Below are 17,661 nucleotides of genomic sequence, written 5' to 3' on the forward strand. Positions count from 1 at the left end.
AACCAACCACGAAAGAGTTAGTGAATTGCAATGTCTGCACAAATGTATTGTATTTGCTTGCACCATGCATTCACACTCCTCGTGCAAACATTTGATCTTGTGAAAAGCCGATCGGTAAATACAGTTTGTGAGCTTAGAGTGCTGTCCCTCAGAGCTGAGGTGTGACATCACTGGAGATGATAACTTCTAAACACATAACTATACGTGCAATAAAAGCTCAGCGAGTACGAAAACGCCCATTCAAAACCGCATTGTCAGCTCTTAGACACCATTTGCGTGTGTTTGCGAGCTTGTTGACCGAACATTAATGCTAAAGCAACCCATGATTTTATGAATGCACAACTGTTCAGCGAAATGTACCACATCAAACTTCACTGAGCAAGTTCTGTTGGACTGCTGAAAACACAAGCACCAGTAATGAAAACAGACTGAACAGAGAACAACTATGTGTGTGTGTTGGGTTTATGCTGCATTACATACTGAAATCAACAAAGCCGCATTCTTGTTTCCATTAAAAAGAAAACATGTTTAATTCAAATTTAAAGCGTTAAGGTTGTAACAATGATGTGTTTATGTTGCCTGTGTTCTTAGTATGATTAGTATGTTTTCTGCCAAATAAATTAAAAGACCGTTAAACTTGGCAATGCCGACCGCACTGCTTTTTAAGAATAACGCATTCAACTGAACCAACGGCCAAAAAACTGTGATATGAACGGAACAGGGACTTTTGTAAACCATTCCGCGGCCTGTTTTACCTAAATAGCTACACTGAGTCAGGACTGTGCCTCAAAGCAGTGGCAGCTGTACCTTGTAAGACACACTGGACAAACTGCCCTTTAGTGCCCAAGCAAAAAGAAAAAACCTGTTGTGTAACAAACAGGCTGTGTACTCAAGCTAATATTGTTGTTCTTTCTTCCGCACTATTCTGCTGCCAGCAACTCCTGTGTTTTGTATTTACATTTTTTTTTTTTAAATTGTCATAACTCTGTCTACCGAGTTGAATGTAGGGGTGGGAATCTTTACAATTTTTGATGGTGCGTAACTGGAAAATTACAAAGTCATATGATGTGAAATAATTATTACAGCGAGGGTCCAAGACATTTAAAAGCAGAAACAGTTAATTGAAACTCACAGTGCTCCCTGTTTGTAGTCAACATAAATGCGATCTTCAGAAGTATTGCATGAAAATATTGCCTGATCATTAAACTTGAAGGGAGCCTGAAGAGCGCTACAAAATATAATAATGGTGCAGCCGCCTAATTTTCTATTTGCTGTCAATACATAGACTGTGACGTGCTGCATTTTTAAAAATGTATTTATTCCTGAACTGCTTTCATTGACCTTTGCACTAAAATAAGTGACTGCGTAAAAGATTCATCCCTTTAAAGTAAATCACCCAAATCCTCACTGGTGGCAGTAAATTGGTTTCGAAAGTCAAAGAATGAGGTACAGTGTTTTGTTAAAGGATTCATACCCCTTGAAATTTTCCACATTTTGTCACATTATTGATTGACAAAAAAAAAATTGACATTTTATGTGATAGAGCAACACAAAGTGGCACATAATTGTGAAGTGAAAGTATAATTTTTACAAATAAATATCTGAAAAGTGTATTTATTTTCAGCCCGCCGGGGTGAATACTTTGTAGAAGCCCCTTTCATTGCAATTACGGCTGCAAGTCTTTTGAGTTATGTCTCTACCAGCTTTGCATATCTAGAGTGAAAGTTTTGCCCATTCTTCTTTGCAATAAGTCAGATCTGATGGAGAGCATCTGTGAACAGCAGTTTTCAAGTCTTGCCACAGACCTTAAATGGATTTAGGTCTGGACTCTGAACTCTGACCAGCTTCCCTGTCCCTGGTAGACGGCCATGTCTTGGTTGGTTTGCAGTTGTGCGACACTCTTTTCATTTTGATAATAGATTGTACAGTGCTCCGTGAGATGTTCAAAGCTTGGAATATTTTCTATAACTTAACCTGCTTTTAACTTCTCGAAAACTGTCCGGTGTGTTCCTTGGACTTCACGATGCCTTTTGTTCACTATCGTTTTCTAACAAACCTCTGAGGGCTTCACAGAACAGCTGTATTCATACTGAGATTAAATTACACACAGGTGGACTATTAATTAGGTGATTTCTAAAGGCAATTGGTTCCACTAGATGTTAGTTAGCGGTATCAGAGTAAAGGGGGCTGATTACAAATTCAAATATTTATTGGTAAAACATTTCTTATTATCCTTTTATTTCGCAATTATGTGCCACATTGTGTTGGTCTATCACATAAAATCCCAATAAAGTACATTTATGTTTGTAAATCATCTCCAGTTATATAGCGCTTTTCTACCTATTGGCACTCAAAGCGCTTTACACTGCTTCTTATTTGCCCATTCACACTCACAACGATGGGGGAGCTGCTATTGCAGCTGGCCAACGCTCACCAGGAGCAACTATGTTGGGGTTCAGTGTCAACGAATTGTCAAGGACACTTGGTGGTATTGGTGGACAACTGTTCTACCTTCCTGCGCCACAGTCACCCCTGTAGCTAGAAGTTCCATATGCTGGTGAATCAGTATCCTCATCAAAAACTACACCATGATGACAGAAGAACACAGTCAACACGATGAAAAGACTGAAGATAAAATGCAGAAGTTAGGGGATAGATACAAAAAGGGCCAATAAATGTGTCTTGGACAACAGAAGTGTAATGATTAAGAAATTGAACAAGTTTTGCGTTTTTGCAATCTGCCTAGAGCAGGCTGTCCCCAGAAATTGAGTGACCGTGCAAGAAAGAGCCTACTGGTGGAGGCCATGAAGACACATCTAACTTTCCTGAAGGAGTTACAAGCTTAAGCAGCTGAGATGTGAGAGACTGTACATAGGCTTCAACAGTCAAAGTTTTATGGGAGAGTGGCAAAGAAATAAAAAGCTCATAATTAATCTCAGCTAGAGTTTGAATAAAGGCAAAAGAAGTGGAAAAGGTTTGTAAGGTCTGATGAGCCCAAAATGCACCTTTTTAACCCACCAGACTAGACACTATGACTGCTTGTTGTTGTCTTTGAAACCAGCAGGCTGCACCAGTGATGATTTAGGAGAAGGTGAATCTCGTTGCAATTACATGTTTTCAGTTTTATATTTTTAATGAATTGAGATTAGTTTGCAAAGACCTGCTTCCGTTTAAAATCAAAGTCCCAAATTAAATCTTTTCTTGACAAAAAAAAAAAAAAAAAAAAAAATCATTATATCATGATATTTCCAGGACTTATTCCAAAATGGATCAAATTCATTATTTTCCATACGATTCCACAAACAATACCCCATGATGAAAAAGAGGAAGAAGATTGTTTGAAATCTTTGCAAATCTGTTAAAAAGATAAAATCATCCTTGAGATATTTCTACAACTTGATTGGACATGATTTGGAAAAGCATACACATGTCTATAAAAGGTCCCACAATTAACAGTGCGTGTAAATGAACAAACCAAGTCATGAAGTCCAAGGAATTGTCTCTAGGCCTCAGATACAGGATTGTATTGAGACACAGATCTGGGGAACGGTACAGAAAAACTTCTGCAGCATTGAAGGTCCCAATAAGCACAGTGGTCTCCATCACCCATAAAGAGAAGTTTGGAATCATGCTGTGGGGATGTTTTTCCGAGGCAGGAACTGGGAGATTAGTCAGGATGGAGGGAAAGATGAAAACCTGTACGGAACAACTCGGTGAATGTCCTTGAGTGGACCAGCCAGAGCCCAGACTTGAACATCTCAGGAGAGATCTGAAACTGGCTGTTTACCGACATTCCCCATTGAGAGGTACTGCAAAGAAGAAAGGGAGAAACTGCCCAAAAATAGGTGCCAGCCTTGAAGCATCATACTTAAAAAAGAGTCAACAAAGTACAAAGTACTGAGCAAAGACTGTGAATACTTATGTACATGTGATTTTTTTTGTAGTTGTTGTTTTTATACAGTTGCAAAGATTTCAAACAAACTTCTTTAATGTTGTAATTACCGGGTATTGCTTTTTGAATATTGAGGTAAATAATTAGTTTAATCCATTTTGAAATGAGGCGGTGACATAACAAAAGGTGGAAAACGTTAAGCGCACGGATACTTTCTGGATGTACTGGATGTCTTATAGCACAGCACTGTGGTTTCCCAGTCTTACTTTAATTACCTCTACACATTTCTGCCTATTTCCAAGCTGCTTGTTATACAAAAATACTGTAGTTCCACAAATTCTCACTGTTTCCGCAGCAGCTTCTCACCACACACTCGTATTTGTGGGGAAACAGAACCCATGACCAGGATTAGCCATGTTAAACTCGACGCACGATAACTTTGGCATCTTAAAGCGGGACCAGCTGAACACCAATACTGCTGGGTCTCTATATAAAGACTACATTTTAAAGATCAGAACTATTACTATACTATTAATATACTATGACGTCTGGCCAAATAAACCTTAACTATTTGTCTACAAAGTTACTCAGAGATTCTATACATTGACATTTTTTTTACAAACTAAATAATAAAAAATAAAGAAAGTACATGAAAAACACGACATTGCTGTTGGTTACTAAACCTAAAGTTTTGCACACATTGTAGAATGTAGAGCAGATTTTCATTATTTGCTAACTGTTCTATGCGCCCTCCGCTTTGACTGGCAGGCATCCTGCATCGTTCTCCCTTTAAGGTGTGGGTTACAATCTCATGCACCTAAAGCAATTCTAGACTCAATGTTCGGATTCCCCATTCCCAAAATAAACAGCTTTACTGTTTTAGGATTGCTGTTGAAACCCTTCATCGTTAATTCATACCTAATGACCGAGAGGGTGTTAAAACAACTTCCCACATTTCACATTTGAACAGAGCATAAAGAATTGGCTGTTGTTTCCTCCTCCTTGCAGCTCTCTGTGTCTTCAGTAACTCCTTTATCCAAAGTACTGCATGTTGTACAGTATATCTGTGGTTCACACGTTGCATCAGTCATTCCACACCCACAGGCTCAGTGGTTTCATCTCCAGTCCACGGCTCAACCATCCAAAAACCAAATCCTTACCACTGTTCAATCCCCAGATCAGGTCGCTAAAGCTGAATCACCGTGATCTTTGTCCACTGCAACAGATCAACAGTCTCCGTTAAGGGAGTGAGTTGCTATTGCTGTACACTTAAAACTTCAGTGGTGCAGTGGTGCAATCTAGTCCTTCTGTGTGTGTCAGTGAGGGTGTAACAGGGACAGAGCTCACAGTGATAAAAGTGATTCACTGATGTAATTCTAAAGTGATGTCAGTGATTAGAATGGCTCATCTGAAAAGACCTTTTGCATGCAAACCTACCCTGCTTACACACAAAGTGTTTGCACATACAATTTACAATATTCATAAAAGGTCATGGACACTCCCTGTGCAGTATGTCTACATTTATGATGTAATGTAACACTGACACAGTCATGGTTTTCTTATATCATAGGGATCATGATCAGCAAAGCACCAGATGCTTTTTTTTTTAAATTTCCCCTAACAACAGAAAAACTGGAGAAACATAGGTAATAGTAATAAGAAAAGCCAGACACAGCTGGAGCACATCTTTTTCCACATCTGCTGATGTGGTTTTGGTTCAGCTGAATGAAGGGATGGTTTTAAATTCATTCCATTTATGTAGGAGAAAGGTGTTTTACTTCAGTATTTTCCAGATCCTGGCCTGGTGACATGAAAAGCATAATTTGTTTCTTGTCTGTGTGGCTTATTGGATGCTGGGCTTTACTATGTCACTTCCAAGTATTAGGTTTATGAACTTTCTCAGGCATCCTACCAAACGTACTAACCTTACTAAAGACAAACTAGGCATGAGTTTGTTTTCCCTTTTATTTGTAAATGCAGCTTAGATAGAACAAAGAAAAAATATATATATAATATATTCATATGTACTGAAATGTTAAGTTATGTACATATTTAGGGTTTACACTAGAAATCTTCACAACCACTGCTTTGTTTTAAGATGACGTCAGAATCGCTTCTGATTGTTTCCTGGATGCAGCGATGTACACTTCTGCATATTTACATACATTCATAGGATGCAATAAAACACCTGTGCTCACACAAGCGTTACAAAATTCAAAAATTGAATGAAAGGAATGATGTTCAATACTGTGTGCTTCTGCCTGCCAGTTGTCACCGAACATACATGAATGCACAGCGTTGCTAGTGCCCACTCCCCACACAGTCCCCCGCAGAGCGTGATACATGTAGCACACAATCTTTGAAAACAATTAGGCATCAGAAAATGTGTCATGGCCTCAAACCAACTGGATGTTCTCACTACATTTCCTAGAAGCTTATCCTCCTGGTAGTTCAGCACCATGGCGTGGTCCGTGTTCACTGACGTCACCTCAACGTGACATGATAAAGGCTGTCAGGGTGTTTCCGCAAGCAGGTGAAGCAGCAAGTGCGTGTGTCAAGTCTTTCGCAAAATAACCCAAATCAGAAGTCATTATTTGACACCGATATTGAAAGGGTGAGACATTCAGCTCCACTGAAATGCACAGACAGACATGGCCATGTGATGACACTGTTACACCGAAAAGCTAGATTTTGAAAATCACTGGGCTCAGTTGTCAGTAAGGGCAGAAAAGTGACAATAATAGAAGCCCAGCAAGCAGGTACAGATGATAACTTACTAAAATACCAACAAAGAACAGTTAACACTGATGGGAAGGCTGATTGAACAGTCATCTGCCCTTAAATTCTCCCTTGTTTGTCACTTTAGCAATGATTGCATGCTTCTGTTATTCTCCTCCACCCTCCATGACAGTACGTTCACAGAGCTGTAACAGTATGAGCAGAGTCATAGAAGATGGAGACTTCCTTTCGCAGTTAGCAACTCACGGTTCTCTCAATGTGCGTCAGCACAGAGTTGAATGACAAATGTTTTATCCACCTTTTCTGTCAATGATCTGTGGTGCAAGGCAGAAAAAAAAGTAGGCCAAAGCCAGCAGAGAACCCCTCACAGGTCTGTGCATCCCTGGAACTTCGATAGTAGCTCATGGGGATCCCAGTGGACTTTGGCCAGACTTCCCAAACATTGCATAAAAGAAATGTCCAAGACACTGGCAGCTTTCAGGACAATAAAAGGCAGTTGTTTACATCCAGGCAGAAAGGACACACAAGGCTATTACCAAGCCTATGACATAATCCAGACTGAATGAAAATAAGCTTATCTTATCTTGTGCTGAGGCTGGAGATAAAGACAGAACATGCATAAGGACCACAACATACCAAAGCACCAACAGCGGCAACAACCTTCAGCTGATTACAGGATGGTAACTGGGACGGCTGTGTGCACACACCCATACACTCCCATCGCCTATGTCTGTATGAGAGGGATCCATGCATTTCCAGTGATCCCAGTGACCTTAGCAAGGTGTCAGTTTGCAGAGTGAACGGTCCGGCTGCTCCGTGGAAAACGATGGACTTTGATGTGTTTTGACAGGTGGTCACTGCGAGCAAACTTCTTCTCACACACGGGACACTGGTAGGGCTTAACCCCCGAGTGGGACCTTCGGTGTCGTGACAGCTCATCTGACCGGGAAAACCTGGGAGAAAGAAGAAAAGATCATAATTTGATCAGGGAAATTACATTTAGAGCTCTGACTCTGATGGTCTGTACACTCGTTTTGACCAAATCAAAAACACAACTTTGACAAGACTTGTAGTTTCTCTTTGGCTTCTTTTGCTTAATTCTTTAGCAGCTTTTTATGACTTTATTTGACAGGAAACAGCGAAGAGACAGGAAACCAGACCGTAAAAATTAACCAGACTACCAGAAATGTCACTGCAAACCTTTCCTAAAACTTCATAAAGAGAACTCAATCAAATCAAATAAATATAAAATGGAGGGAAAAAAATCCCATATAATTTGTGTATTTGGCAAAAGTATGAGAAGCTTTCAGATTGTCAATTCATTTGAAGAGGAAACATCTGACCTTAACAACACAGGTTTGGAAAAGTGTTGCTAAGAGCTATCGATGCTCACCAGGCTGAAAGGGCTACAAAGAAATTTCCAAAGAGTTTGGAATCCACCAATCGACTGTCAGAAAGATTTTAGACGAATGTACTTCATTTGTCCAAAATCACTATGAAATACACATTTTAAAACATTTAATTGGGGTTTTACCGGTGCGGTGGCAGTTTGGATATTAACACTAATGGTCTAACTTGGTTTCAAAACTTGAACTTAATCTTGACATAGCGCTTTATAGGCAGCACTGGAGACTGGCAAAGCAACGACGTTGTGTTATATTTGGAGGACAATGAAAACTAACGTGCTGATTTTCTCAGGTGCTTACTGAAGATAATCCAATCCACCTGTGTCACACTGGCTGAATAATGCATCCACTAACTGTTGTTCTGTTTGTGTCTTGGCTCTTCCCTAACAAACAGCTGACAGTGGATGTGATACGAAGATTCGTCTCGCACTGTTTGTGTGCTGTGGATATTTTACAGCACTGAGCCTCACAAGTGCCTATAGAGCATGATGCAATCAGATACCACCACCCTCATATTGTTATTCTGGATTCAGATTTGGCAGCCTCCCTGTCTTTCCCAACGTGTACACAATGACTGCGGTGTTTGGTTTCTCACCAAGATTTAACAGCATAATTATCTGTCATGAGCAAGAATGCTTCGCATGTTGATGCGACAACTTGCTCGCCTGTAACTCATTTGGACAAGCACAACATTGCAATGGAATTAGCATGCGAGGCAATCGCTACTTGGCTGGAGCCACGGGACGACGGCTCCAGGACTTCTTCCCCCCATACTGGACTGTCCCAGGCCAGGTTCTGCATCGCAGATGTTGCTCTGCAGACCTGACAGCTCAATACAATGGCAGCCAGTAATAAAGCATTAACAGTTAGGGAGCTGTAGTATAAATCCACTGCATTCCCTGTTACGTAGATAGAACAAGGTTACATCTGGGGGCTAAGCAACGGCAGTCGTGATTAAGTTACACGCAACATCAGACGGCGGTTTATACAGGGAGATGCTGCCAACAACATAACATCATTCTCGTAGCACACCATCCTTCCTTGTCCTTTGAAACACGTAACTGGCTACAGGACTGGAATGGCATCAACACAAATATTAAAGAATATATATACACTGTAATGTGGAGCAGATGGTCAGTATCATCACCACTCGATGGATGTGGGATGACACTCATGTCCCAACCGACTGTTTTAAATAATCTTCCAGTGAACTGTGTGCATCAAAATCTGATCTGCAAACTGTTTTACAAAAGTTGGTATAGATGGTCTCATTCTGTGCACACTAACACTATCACAGCCACTCAGAAGGCTGATGTTCCAACATCTGGTTTGGGTCTGTTCCAGTGAGAGAATCAGTGACAGGATTTATGTTTGTATCCAAGTTCAGTCCATACTGCTTCATTTTGAGGTGGTTTTCTTTCTTTTGGTTTTCTTACATTTTTTTTTTTTACTCTATTTGCATTTCTTCAGATTAAAGAAAAACATCTATAAAGGCTGCAAGACTTTTTTCAGCGGTTGGATTGGGTTGGTCAATCTGTAGAAGCAGATCAAAAGTGTTTCAAGTGTAGAAAAGTGTAGAATATGTGAGATATAAATGCTCCTCTTATGTGTGGACACAATACTCCCAGAAGCCTGTAGAATGGTAAGATTAGGCAGCAGAGACACTGGTTTTACAACATTCACATCGGATTCTTCATGCTTACACAATCTATGCTGAGCCATTGTAGCAGGTTCCAAATAAAGACCTCCAACAAGTGAGAGAGGTGATGTGCACACTTTTGAACATGGCACAAGAGTTGAAACTCAAATATTTATACGTTTTAAGTGTCATGACAGGCTGCAAGGACATATTTCTCTACTTTCCTTCAGTTGTCACAGACAAGATCTCAATTTTATAAACTACACTCAAATCCTTTGTGACTTAAAGGAGGTTTTCATGTCAAAGCGCCATTTCTTTCAGATATGTTTAAGTATTAATTTAACTTGTGATGGTTATAACATTTGAAAGTGAAGTATTTAATTGTATAAGCTCTGTGGGCCGATGTTATCACACCTGCAACAAGAATGATTTACTGTAATGGCCAATTCTGGCCATCTCCTTTTCTGCCTCGTAAACCAGAAAACACTTCACACGAGAGTGAGTCATGGCTCACTAGAGCACCAGCAGTGCATGAGCAACCAACACCAACTGAGGAAAATGGTCACAACTGGCTCAAACTAGGGCTGCACAAGCACCAGCTCTAGATTTCATTTGGGTTTTAGTTATTTGTAGCAAGGCCATGTGTCAAAATCTAATTTTAAGACCTTTGTTATTTGGTTCATATTGTGCTGCACCTATAAATCATCATTTCCAGGGCCACTGAGAGGTTAAGCCCAACCCAAAGGATGATTCTTTTCAAAGTTGATAAAAACACTAGAGTTACCAACAGTTAACAACGATGCTCTGATGAACTTGAAATGAGTCATTTTTGGAAGTACGTCTTCCTAGAAGACGCTTTTTGTACCATACGATTGGTTGACTCTGGGCTGACACTGTCATACATTAGAATATACAGAAATCAGTTCATCTTTCCATCTAGCTGTTCATTCCGTCTTCCTCCCTGTCGAAGTGAGGAACCTTGACTGATCCCTCGGTTCCCTTTCATGCAGCGTAGCAGCCTGGACGTTCCTAACCCACAGTCATGGTTACTATTCAACTCTTTGTCTTTGTTCACTCCACTTCCTCACTGCAGCTCCCTTCAAATGATTGTGTGCAAAACTGAAACAGGCCTTTTTCTCCCTCCCTCAGCCCCCGTTTACCACCACCACCGTCACCTTTTCTTGTCTTACTCTCGGCTCCTCAATCTATTCACTTACTTCTCTCAGACTATTTCCAACCTTTTTCCTTTGGTCGGCCTCCTTGTTTATCCCATCACATACAGTCAGTGTTACACACACACACACACACACATTCTTACACATGCACACCAACTTCTCTCCAAACTGGATCCTGCCTTTGTGTATAGACAAGAGCCCTTTGTTAGTTGGAACACACAGCCTGGATTACTACAGCACACATTTCTGCGGCTCCCCCATGTATTAATTCTGAATATAGTACATGACTGGTGGCAGTTTGACAAGTTGGTACTTTAGTCAAATGCACCAACACAAAGCTTTTTGTTGATCCAAAATTGACCCAGAATGTGAAAAAGAACTGATTTAAAGGGCTGAATGTTTCATTTGATGATTGCAAAGTGTCACTTTTCGCTTTAGTTCACTATTAGCAGTGCATGCAGCTGAGGATTAGAAGTTGTGACTGAGTGCTGCTTTTCATTAGGTTTCTTCTGTGAAATGTTGTACAGGTTCTGGCAATTATCCACTAGTCGCTCAGTGATGCAGTGGTCGTCATTTATAATAAGTTAAATAACAAGTCACCGGAGGCAATTATAAAACACACTGCCACTCTAACTAAGTCTATGCCCCCTCTAGGCAGGAAAATTAATCATATATGTACCTAAAAATAATGTACTACTACTGTTACCCTACTTAAAATAGCCACACCAAGGCATCAGTGCACATCTAGCAGAGTACAGTCTTATATTCTAGTTTGTGGTCTTTTAGTCGGGGCTAACTTCAGGCAACATAAGTCCCCTGTTAAATGCGCACCTAGCCTGGGGACAGGTAAAACCTGAAAGACAAACTCAGGGAACAAATGACTCACTTGCTCTATAGCTTAAACAACTATAAATATGAAATGAGAATTTCAAATTCCTTCACCCGTTTCACCAGTGAAGTTTCTTAATCATCCAGGTACAATTAGCTGAAAGTTGAGTTATGTCAGCAGGACCTCTTTCCTCTTAGTTTAAAACGTGATTGAACTTCCAGATGTGTGACAACAATTAGATTGATGACAGCAGTGAGGTGGGCTGTTGTTATTCTTCTTGTAGCCCTCATACAGAAGGGGCCCTGCACAAACTCCTATCTGCCTTCCTTATGTTAAGATATCTTTCTGCTACAGATGACCAGCTAGAGTTCTGGAAGAGCATGTCTGCATGACCTCAATGTCAACGACATATTCTGAACCGAAAATCCCCTGTGGATGATGTCACCTGGAGGAGGGATGTATAGGGAGGAAGTCAGAGGGATGCATAAAAACATTGTTGTAAATTCAACGCTCAAACTAGAACAATAGGAATCGAGATGAAAATTGATGGATTGAAACTCTAGGTGCAGTACTTACATAAATGTCTACACTATCCAAGATCACATTCTTCATCGGTTTATTAACATAGTTAAACAATTTTGCGATGTTGGTTTATTCAAATTCAGTCAATGTGTTTGTTCTCACGCTGCAGATGAGTCAGTCTCACTGGTTGATCTGATGTCCTCAGGAAAACCATCAGTTCATCTAAAGACACTTTAGTGAGCAAAGAAACTGCTACACTGATTAAGGCATCTAAGTTGTGTCTCGGCCGTCCTCCATTAGACACAGCAGGATCCAAATTAGATCTTACTGTTTTAAACTTAGCATACACACACACACACACACACACACACACACGTGCACGCTCAGACTGCTCAGGCAACTGCACAGCTGTCGAGTCTCAACAGGAGGTGCCCATGTGACTCCAGATTTAGTTCACATTCACCAGAAAGACACCCCAGCTGTTCTAGCACATCCAAAATATCTCACTGCCTGACAAAAAGTGTGATTGTGCTAGCAGGTCTGTTTATCCTGCTTCCTCCATATCACTGCAATCAACGGTTGGGAGGTTGCATGACAGCCATTTAAAGCTCTTCAGCTCCGGGGCTAAGTGAAAAGAAAACATGGTGATTGTTTTTGCCTGGCTTTTCTATTGCAGACCCTTGAATAAGTGTGTGCCTGCTGAAGCAAACTGCTGGCACCGCATAAACAGTCTTACTTGCATGGTAATGAACCCTATTACAGATAATGACATTCAAGTTGTTTCTTTTTTTTTTACTTTGCCAGAGCGGTGGGAGGGAGTGGCTGTCAAGAGCCTCCGATTTCACTTGCAAGAGCTGTCTGATGACCCTCAAACTGACAGATCGGTTCAAATGGCAGGTAGATTGGACTCCAGACTTTGGTACACTGAGTAGCATGACGCCATGCACAGCACACAGACATGTTCCACGGACACATAATTGCTGCAGCTTCCAAATAGGGCACACTAACAAATGGAGGTTAAGCACTTTAAATTATGCTGATGCATGCCAGAGCCTGCTGTAATTGATTAGTCCTGCAAATGAACAAGGCTTTATTCAACCAGTTAGAAATATGAGTTAATCTCTAGAGATAATGAACACATGAGTACAAAAAGCTGCAGTGTGGAGTTACACTGCTTTTGCATGGGCGATGTGACGTGACTGTTTGATGCCATCAGCCGGTGGCCTGCAGGTTTAAAAGAAACACATTTAATCCATCATCACAGATCCCTCTCCAGTACCCACCTCCATCCACAGCCCTGCCAGTTGCATGCGAAAGGCTTTTCCCCAGTGTGCCTCCTCAAGTGGGCCTTCAGGTGGCTGCTCTTGGTGTACATCTTGGTGCAGCCGGGAAAAGTACATTTGTGCATTTTGATAAGATCTGCCACTGGATTCTTCTGAAACTTTTGACCTCCAACAAAAATCCCAGACCCCTGGCTTGCTGAGCTATCCCCGAGGCCAAGAGGCTTGGCTGCGATGGGGACAGGAGCAATTCGTACAAACTTGGAAGAGATGTTAAGGCTGGGGGAGGGCAGGATGTGGGGCACCAAGGCAAACGTCTGACCTTGGATGTTGACCAGTAGCTGTGCAATTTTGATGTCTGATGCTGGGGGAGGTTGTGGGGGGGGGGCTGCTGGGGTGAGAGGCACTATTGTGGGCTCCTGTTTGATCTGAAGTGGCTGAATCTGTAGGATGACCGGCATCCCACTACCATTAGCACCACTGACTGCTGAGGAAGGTTTGTTGGCTGATGACTTCTTGGCCCCTGTGCTGGATTCACGTGTTGTTTTAACCGATGTGGCTTTGCTCTCGCTGCAGGCAGCAGTAGCCAGACCTGCAGCACTGGCAGTGGGAACAGTTTGGTCTGAATACTTGGCCTCTGGCTGCAGCTTGGGCTGAGAGGATGTGTCCCTGCACCACTCAAAGCCAACTTCTAGGCCGAGAGCTTCCTCAAGTCCCATTTCTGAACCCGGGGAACCTTCTCGAATCTCCTGCTTCATTGTCACCACCTCCATATTCTCCTCTAGGAATTCTTCAATCTCTTCCAGTGTGGGTAGGAAGGACTCCTGTATTTTCACTGTCTCTTCATTAGACCAAGTGAGTAAATCAAAGTTTTCCTCCTTCACAAGCTCACGTTTGGAGGGCTCATCTCTCCGTGAGTCCCAGAAAAAGGTGGAGAGTGGTACAGGTGCCCCCGACCCTGCTGGGTCACTGGTGACACCTCTTAAAGAGGCCTGAGACAACAAGTGGTCCAGGATGCTGTCCTGGCTCTCAGCACTGGAGTTGCTACTGTAGCTGGAGCTGAGCACCTGGGAGTCCGGGCTGGAGCAGGAACGAGGGCTGGACGACTCACTGAGGTCGTCCTCTGAGAACGGTGATGGCATTGCCTGGTAGGAACCCAGATCTGTAACCATGTCAGACAACCGATAGCCTGGAGGAGAGGCACTGTAAAGACACAGCGTTTCTTCACTCGCTGAGGAGCTGTCTACCATCCCTGGCTAGTCTCAAAACGCTGCCGCTTGTTGAACTCAAAATCTGTCTTAGAGAATTATTCCTTCTGCAGCTGGGAAAGTTAGGCCAAAAAAATCCAGGTCAGCAAGGCCACACTTCCCACTCGGGTGTAGATAGAGAAACACCTGCCTTCTCTCTCAGACTGGGAAAGTAAGCGTCGGGGAAACGATCTTGCAATCCAAGGTCTTCAGCGAGGACACAGTATGTCTAAACAGAGATAAACAGAGACAGCAAGAAGTCTATTAATTTTAACCCCTCGTGTACCTGTGGTACTGCCAATAAAAAAAAAACATAAAAAAAAAAAAAGAAGACTGGTTGATAATCTATCTGCTGAAAAATGCATGGTAAGGTGCCATATCCTCTAATTCAGCTGTCAGTGTATATGAGAGGCTAGTCACAGTCTGCAGGTGCAAATGTTACATCTTTAACAGTGGAATGCAACTGTCATTCAGGAGCAGCTACAGCACGGTATACATTTTACTTTTTCATTTGATAAAAAGCAATAATCTGAGAAAAATCGAAATGCTTTTGAGCTTGAGGGCTAAAGACAACTGAGACGCAGCTGAGAAGATATTCAGCAAGTTGACCTTGATTTAAGAATATTTAGCTTACAGCTAAACTAGCTTTAGCTCTGTTGTATCTTCTTGTTTTCTATATTTTGAATTATCTATGGACCCTTCAGAATGATCCTGGTTGGCAACCTCTGACCTGCTACTATGCAGTATTTTGGTCGAACAAGTGCAAAGATGGGAAAGCTAAAACAAGCAGAGTTTAAGTTTAAGCCTTAAGCATCATCCATCTTCCACTGATGCACATGTTAAATATAAACCAGCATCTCATAAACATATTGGGTGTGAGCAGGGTGCACTGGAGCATGCACTCACTGTGTGTGTGTGTGTGTGTGTGTGCGGACATCTGACAAGCAGCTGGTTAATGAGTCAGAATACAGAGAAATATGAATTCTCTGAAACAGTGTTTGAAGCGTACTCACATGTGTAAGGTGCGGAATTTGGATTTAAAAAGGGACAGACCACATCCCACTGACAGCACTCGTATCCCCCAAGCCATCAATATAGAAGGAAAATATCCAAAATACAAGTGCATGTTTTTTATTCAGCATATCTAAACAACATAATCTAACATAATCTCCCAACAAGACATCACTACTTTTATTTCTAGAAATATAAGTAAATGGTCTGTTGACTGTATACAGTCTTTTATCCAAAGCTTTTTACAATGTTACCTGACTTTCATATATGTTCATTTAAGGGTTAGAGGGTTTAAACTAGGAATGCACCAATTATGTTTAAAAGGTAATTTGGCAAATACCAATACCAGTTTTGTTTGTTAGATTAATTCCAAATTTGTCCAAAGGAAACCAAGAAATCTTTGGTTCTGTGAGCAAATATTGGTGTCTCACATCCTATTGGCCAAATGCTGATATAAGTCAGCAAAGCAAATATGGGCCAAGGCTGCATAGTTTTTTCCATATGGATCAGCATACTGTTGTATTACTTCACGTGCTTTTCGTGGCTAATATTAAGTATTAGGTTACACATTTATGACTCATGTATATGGAGGCTATAACTATACCAAGATGACAGGATTTGGTTCCACTTTATCATATTTTCAATCATGTCGTACTATAGACTTCATAGCATTTTTTTTTCTGGAAGAGGGAGCGTCGTCCCCCCCCCCCTAGTCTCCAGCTGCCCTCCCTTTTATAGGGGCCCCTGCATGGACTAAGTGACCGGGAGTAAACCCAAAACTGTCAACATCATTATGAGAAAAGAGCGCATGGAACATCCAGCAGCGGTGCGCGCTCCTCGCCTTGCTCTGCTTGTTTGGACAATTACAGTGCAGTAAATCCGTCACATAGCTGCCACTGAAGCTGGAAACGCGTAAACTATTTTACATATTTGTCATTAACTGCAGGTCGGTGCGTTTCTGTCGCTTGGTGCGTCCTCTGCGGGCGCATTTCGATTCACTGCACATGTTCCTGGAGCAGAAAGCGTGGACTCCTTATCTTAATTTGCGCGTACTTATATCCATTACCCACATTAGTAATCAGCCCTGTAACTCCACAAAACCTCTTCATTCCTGTGCATAACAACAGACTTTATAACAGTTTCACACTATCAGATTGTGCAGGCAGCGTGAATCAGATCCCTCATGAATCTCATCACATACTCAGCTGCAACCAGGAAACAAAAACTCCAAATTCATTCCCTTAGTTTCAGGAAACTTGAAAAGCTAAATCCGATGATTTAGCTTTTAAGACACAGTGCAGGACTGTGTCCCGTCCTCTCCGCGGTGCAATAACGCGACAGGCGCGCGTCTCCGCTCCCAACGTAAACATGTTTTCGTCCAGCCTGCAGCATATGGCACCCAGCAGACACATGCCCGCGCCCCAGCGGAGGAAATAAACCTGCAGCTTACCTTGTTTATCTAAGTGAATATATCCCCGGTGCACGCAGCTGGCAGAGGATTAGTTTTATTCTTTGCATGCGATCGATGAGTCTGTCGCCAGAGCGCGATTTGCCCTTGAGACTCGCCATGCACCACCAGCAGCAGCAGCAGAAGTCAGACTGGACTGAGCGCTCACTGAGTTGTACTGTATAGCTGTCACGTGATCGCCAGTGTGTGTGTGTGTGTGTGTGTGTGTGTGTGTGTGTGTGTGTGTGTGTGTGTGTGTGTGTGTGTGTTCCAGACTCACCGTAGTGAGAAGTAAGAGGCTGCTGCTGAAGGCTCGTCCCCGCTCCGCAGCCTCATTGGTCGCTCGTCGCGGATCGAGGCGGGTCGTAGGGCCCGTCAGTCAGAGAGGCCGTGCTGCGTGGAAAAGCATGTGGGACGCCTCTGTGGAGCAGGGAGGCAGAGCTGAAACCTGTTTTTTATGAGAAATAACAAGCA

The 17,661-nt window shown here is 42.1% G+C and overlaps 1 protein-coding gene across 1 annotated transcript; it reads right to left on the reverse strand.

The window, feature by feature from the left end:
• Positions 1 to 3,369: 3,369 nt before the first annotated feature.
• On the reverse strand, positions 3,370 to 17,371 carry LOC137127858 (Krueppel-like factor 15). Its single transcript, XM_067505358.1, has 3 exons — positions 17,191 to 17,371; positions 13,486 to 14,958; positions 3,370 to 7,584 (listed from the first exon to the last, which is right to left on the reverse strand). Exons 2-3 carry the CDS (start codon positions 14,730 to 14,732, stop codon positions 7,416 to 7,418), a joined length of 1,416 nt encoding a protein of 471 aa, XP_067361459.1. The 5' UTR covers positions 14,733 to 14,958; positions 17,191 to 17,371; the 3' UTR covers positions 3,370 to 7,415.
• Positions 17,372 to 17,661: the final 290 nt, after the last annotated feature.

The sequence above is a fragment of the Channa argus genome, chromosome 5 (assembly GCF_033026475.1).
Source record: "Channa argus isolate prfri chromosome 5, Channa argus male v1.0, whole genome shotgun sequence".
In the NCBI taxonomy this organism is placed as follows: domain Eukaryota; kingdom Metazoa; phylum Chordata; class Actinopteri; order Anabantiformes; family Channidae; genus Channa; species Channa argus.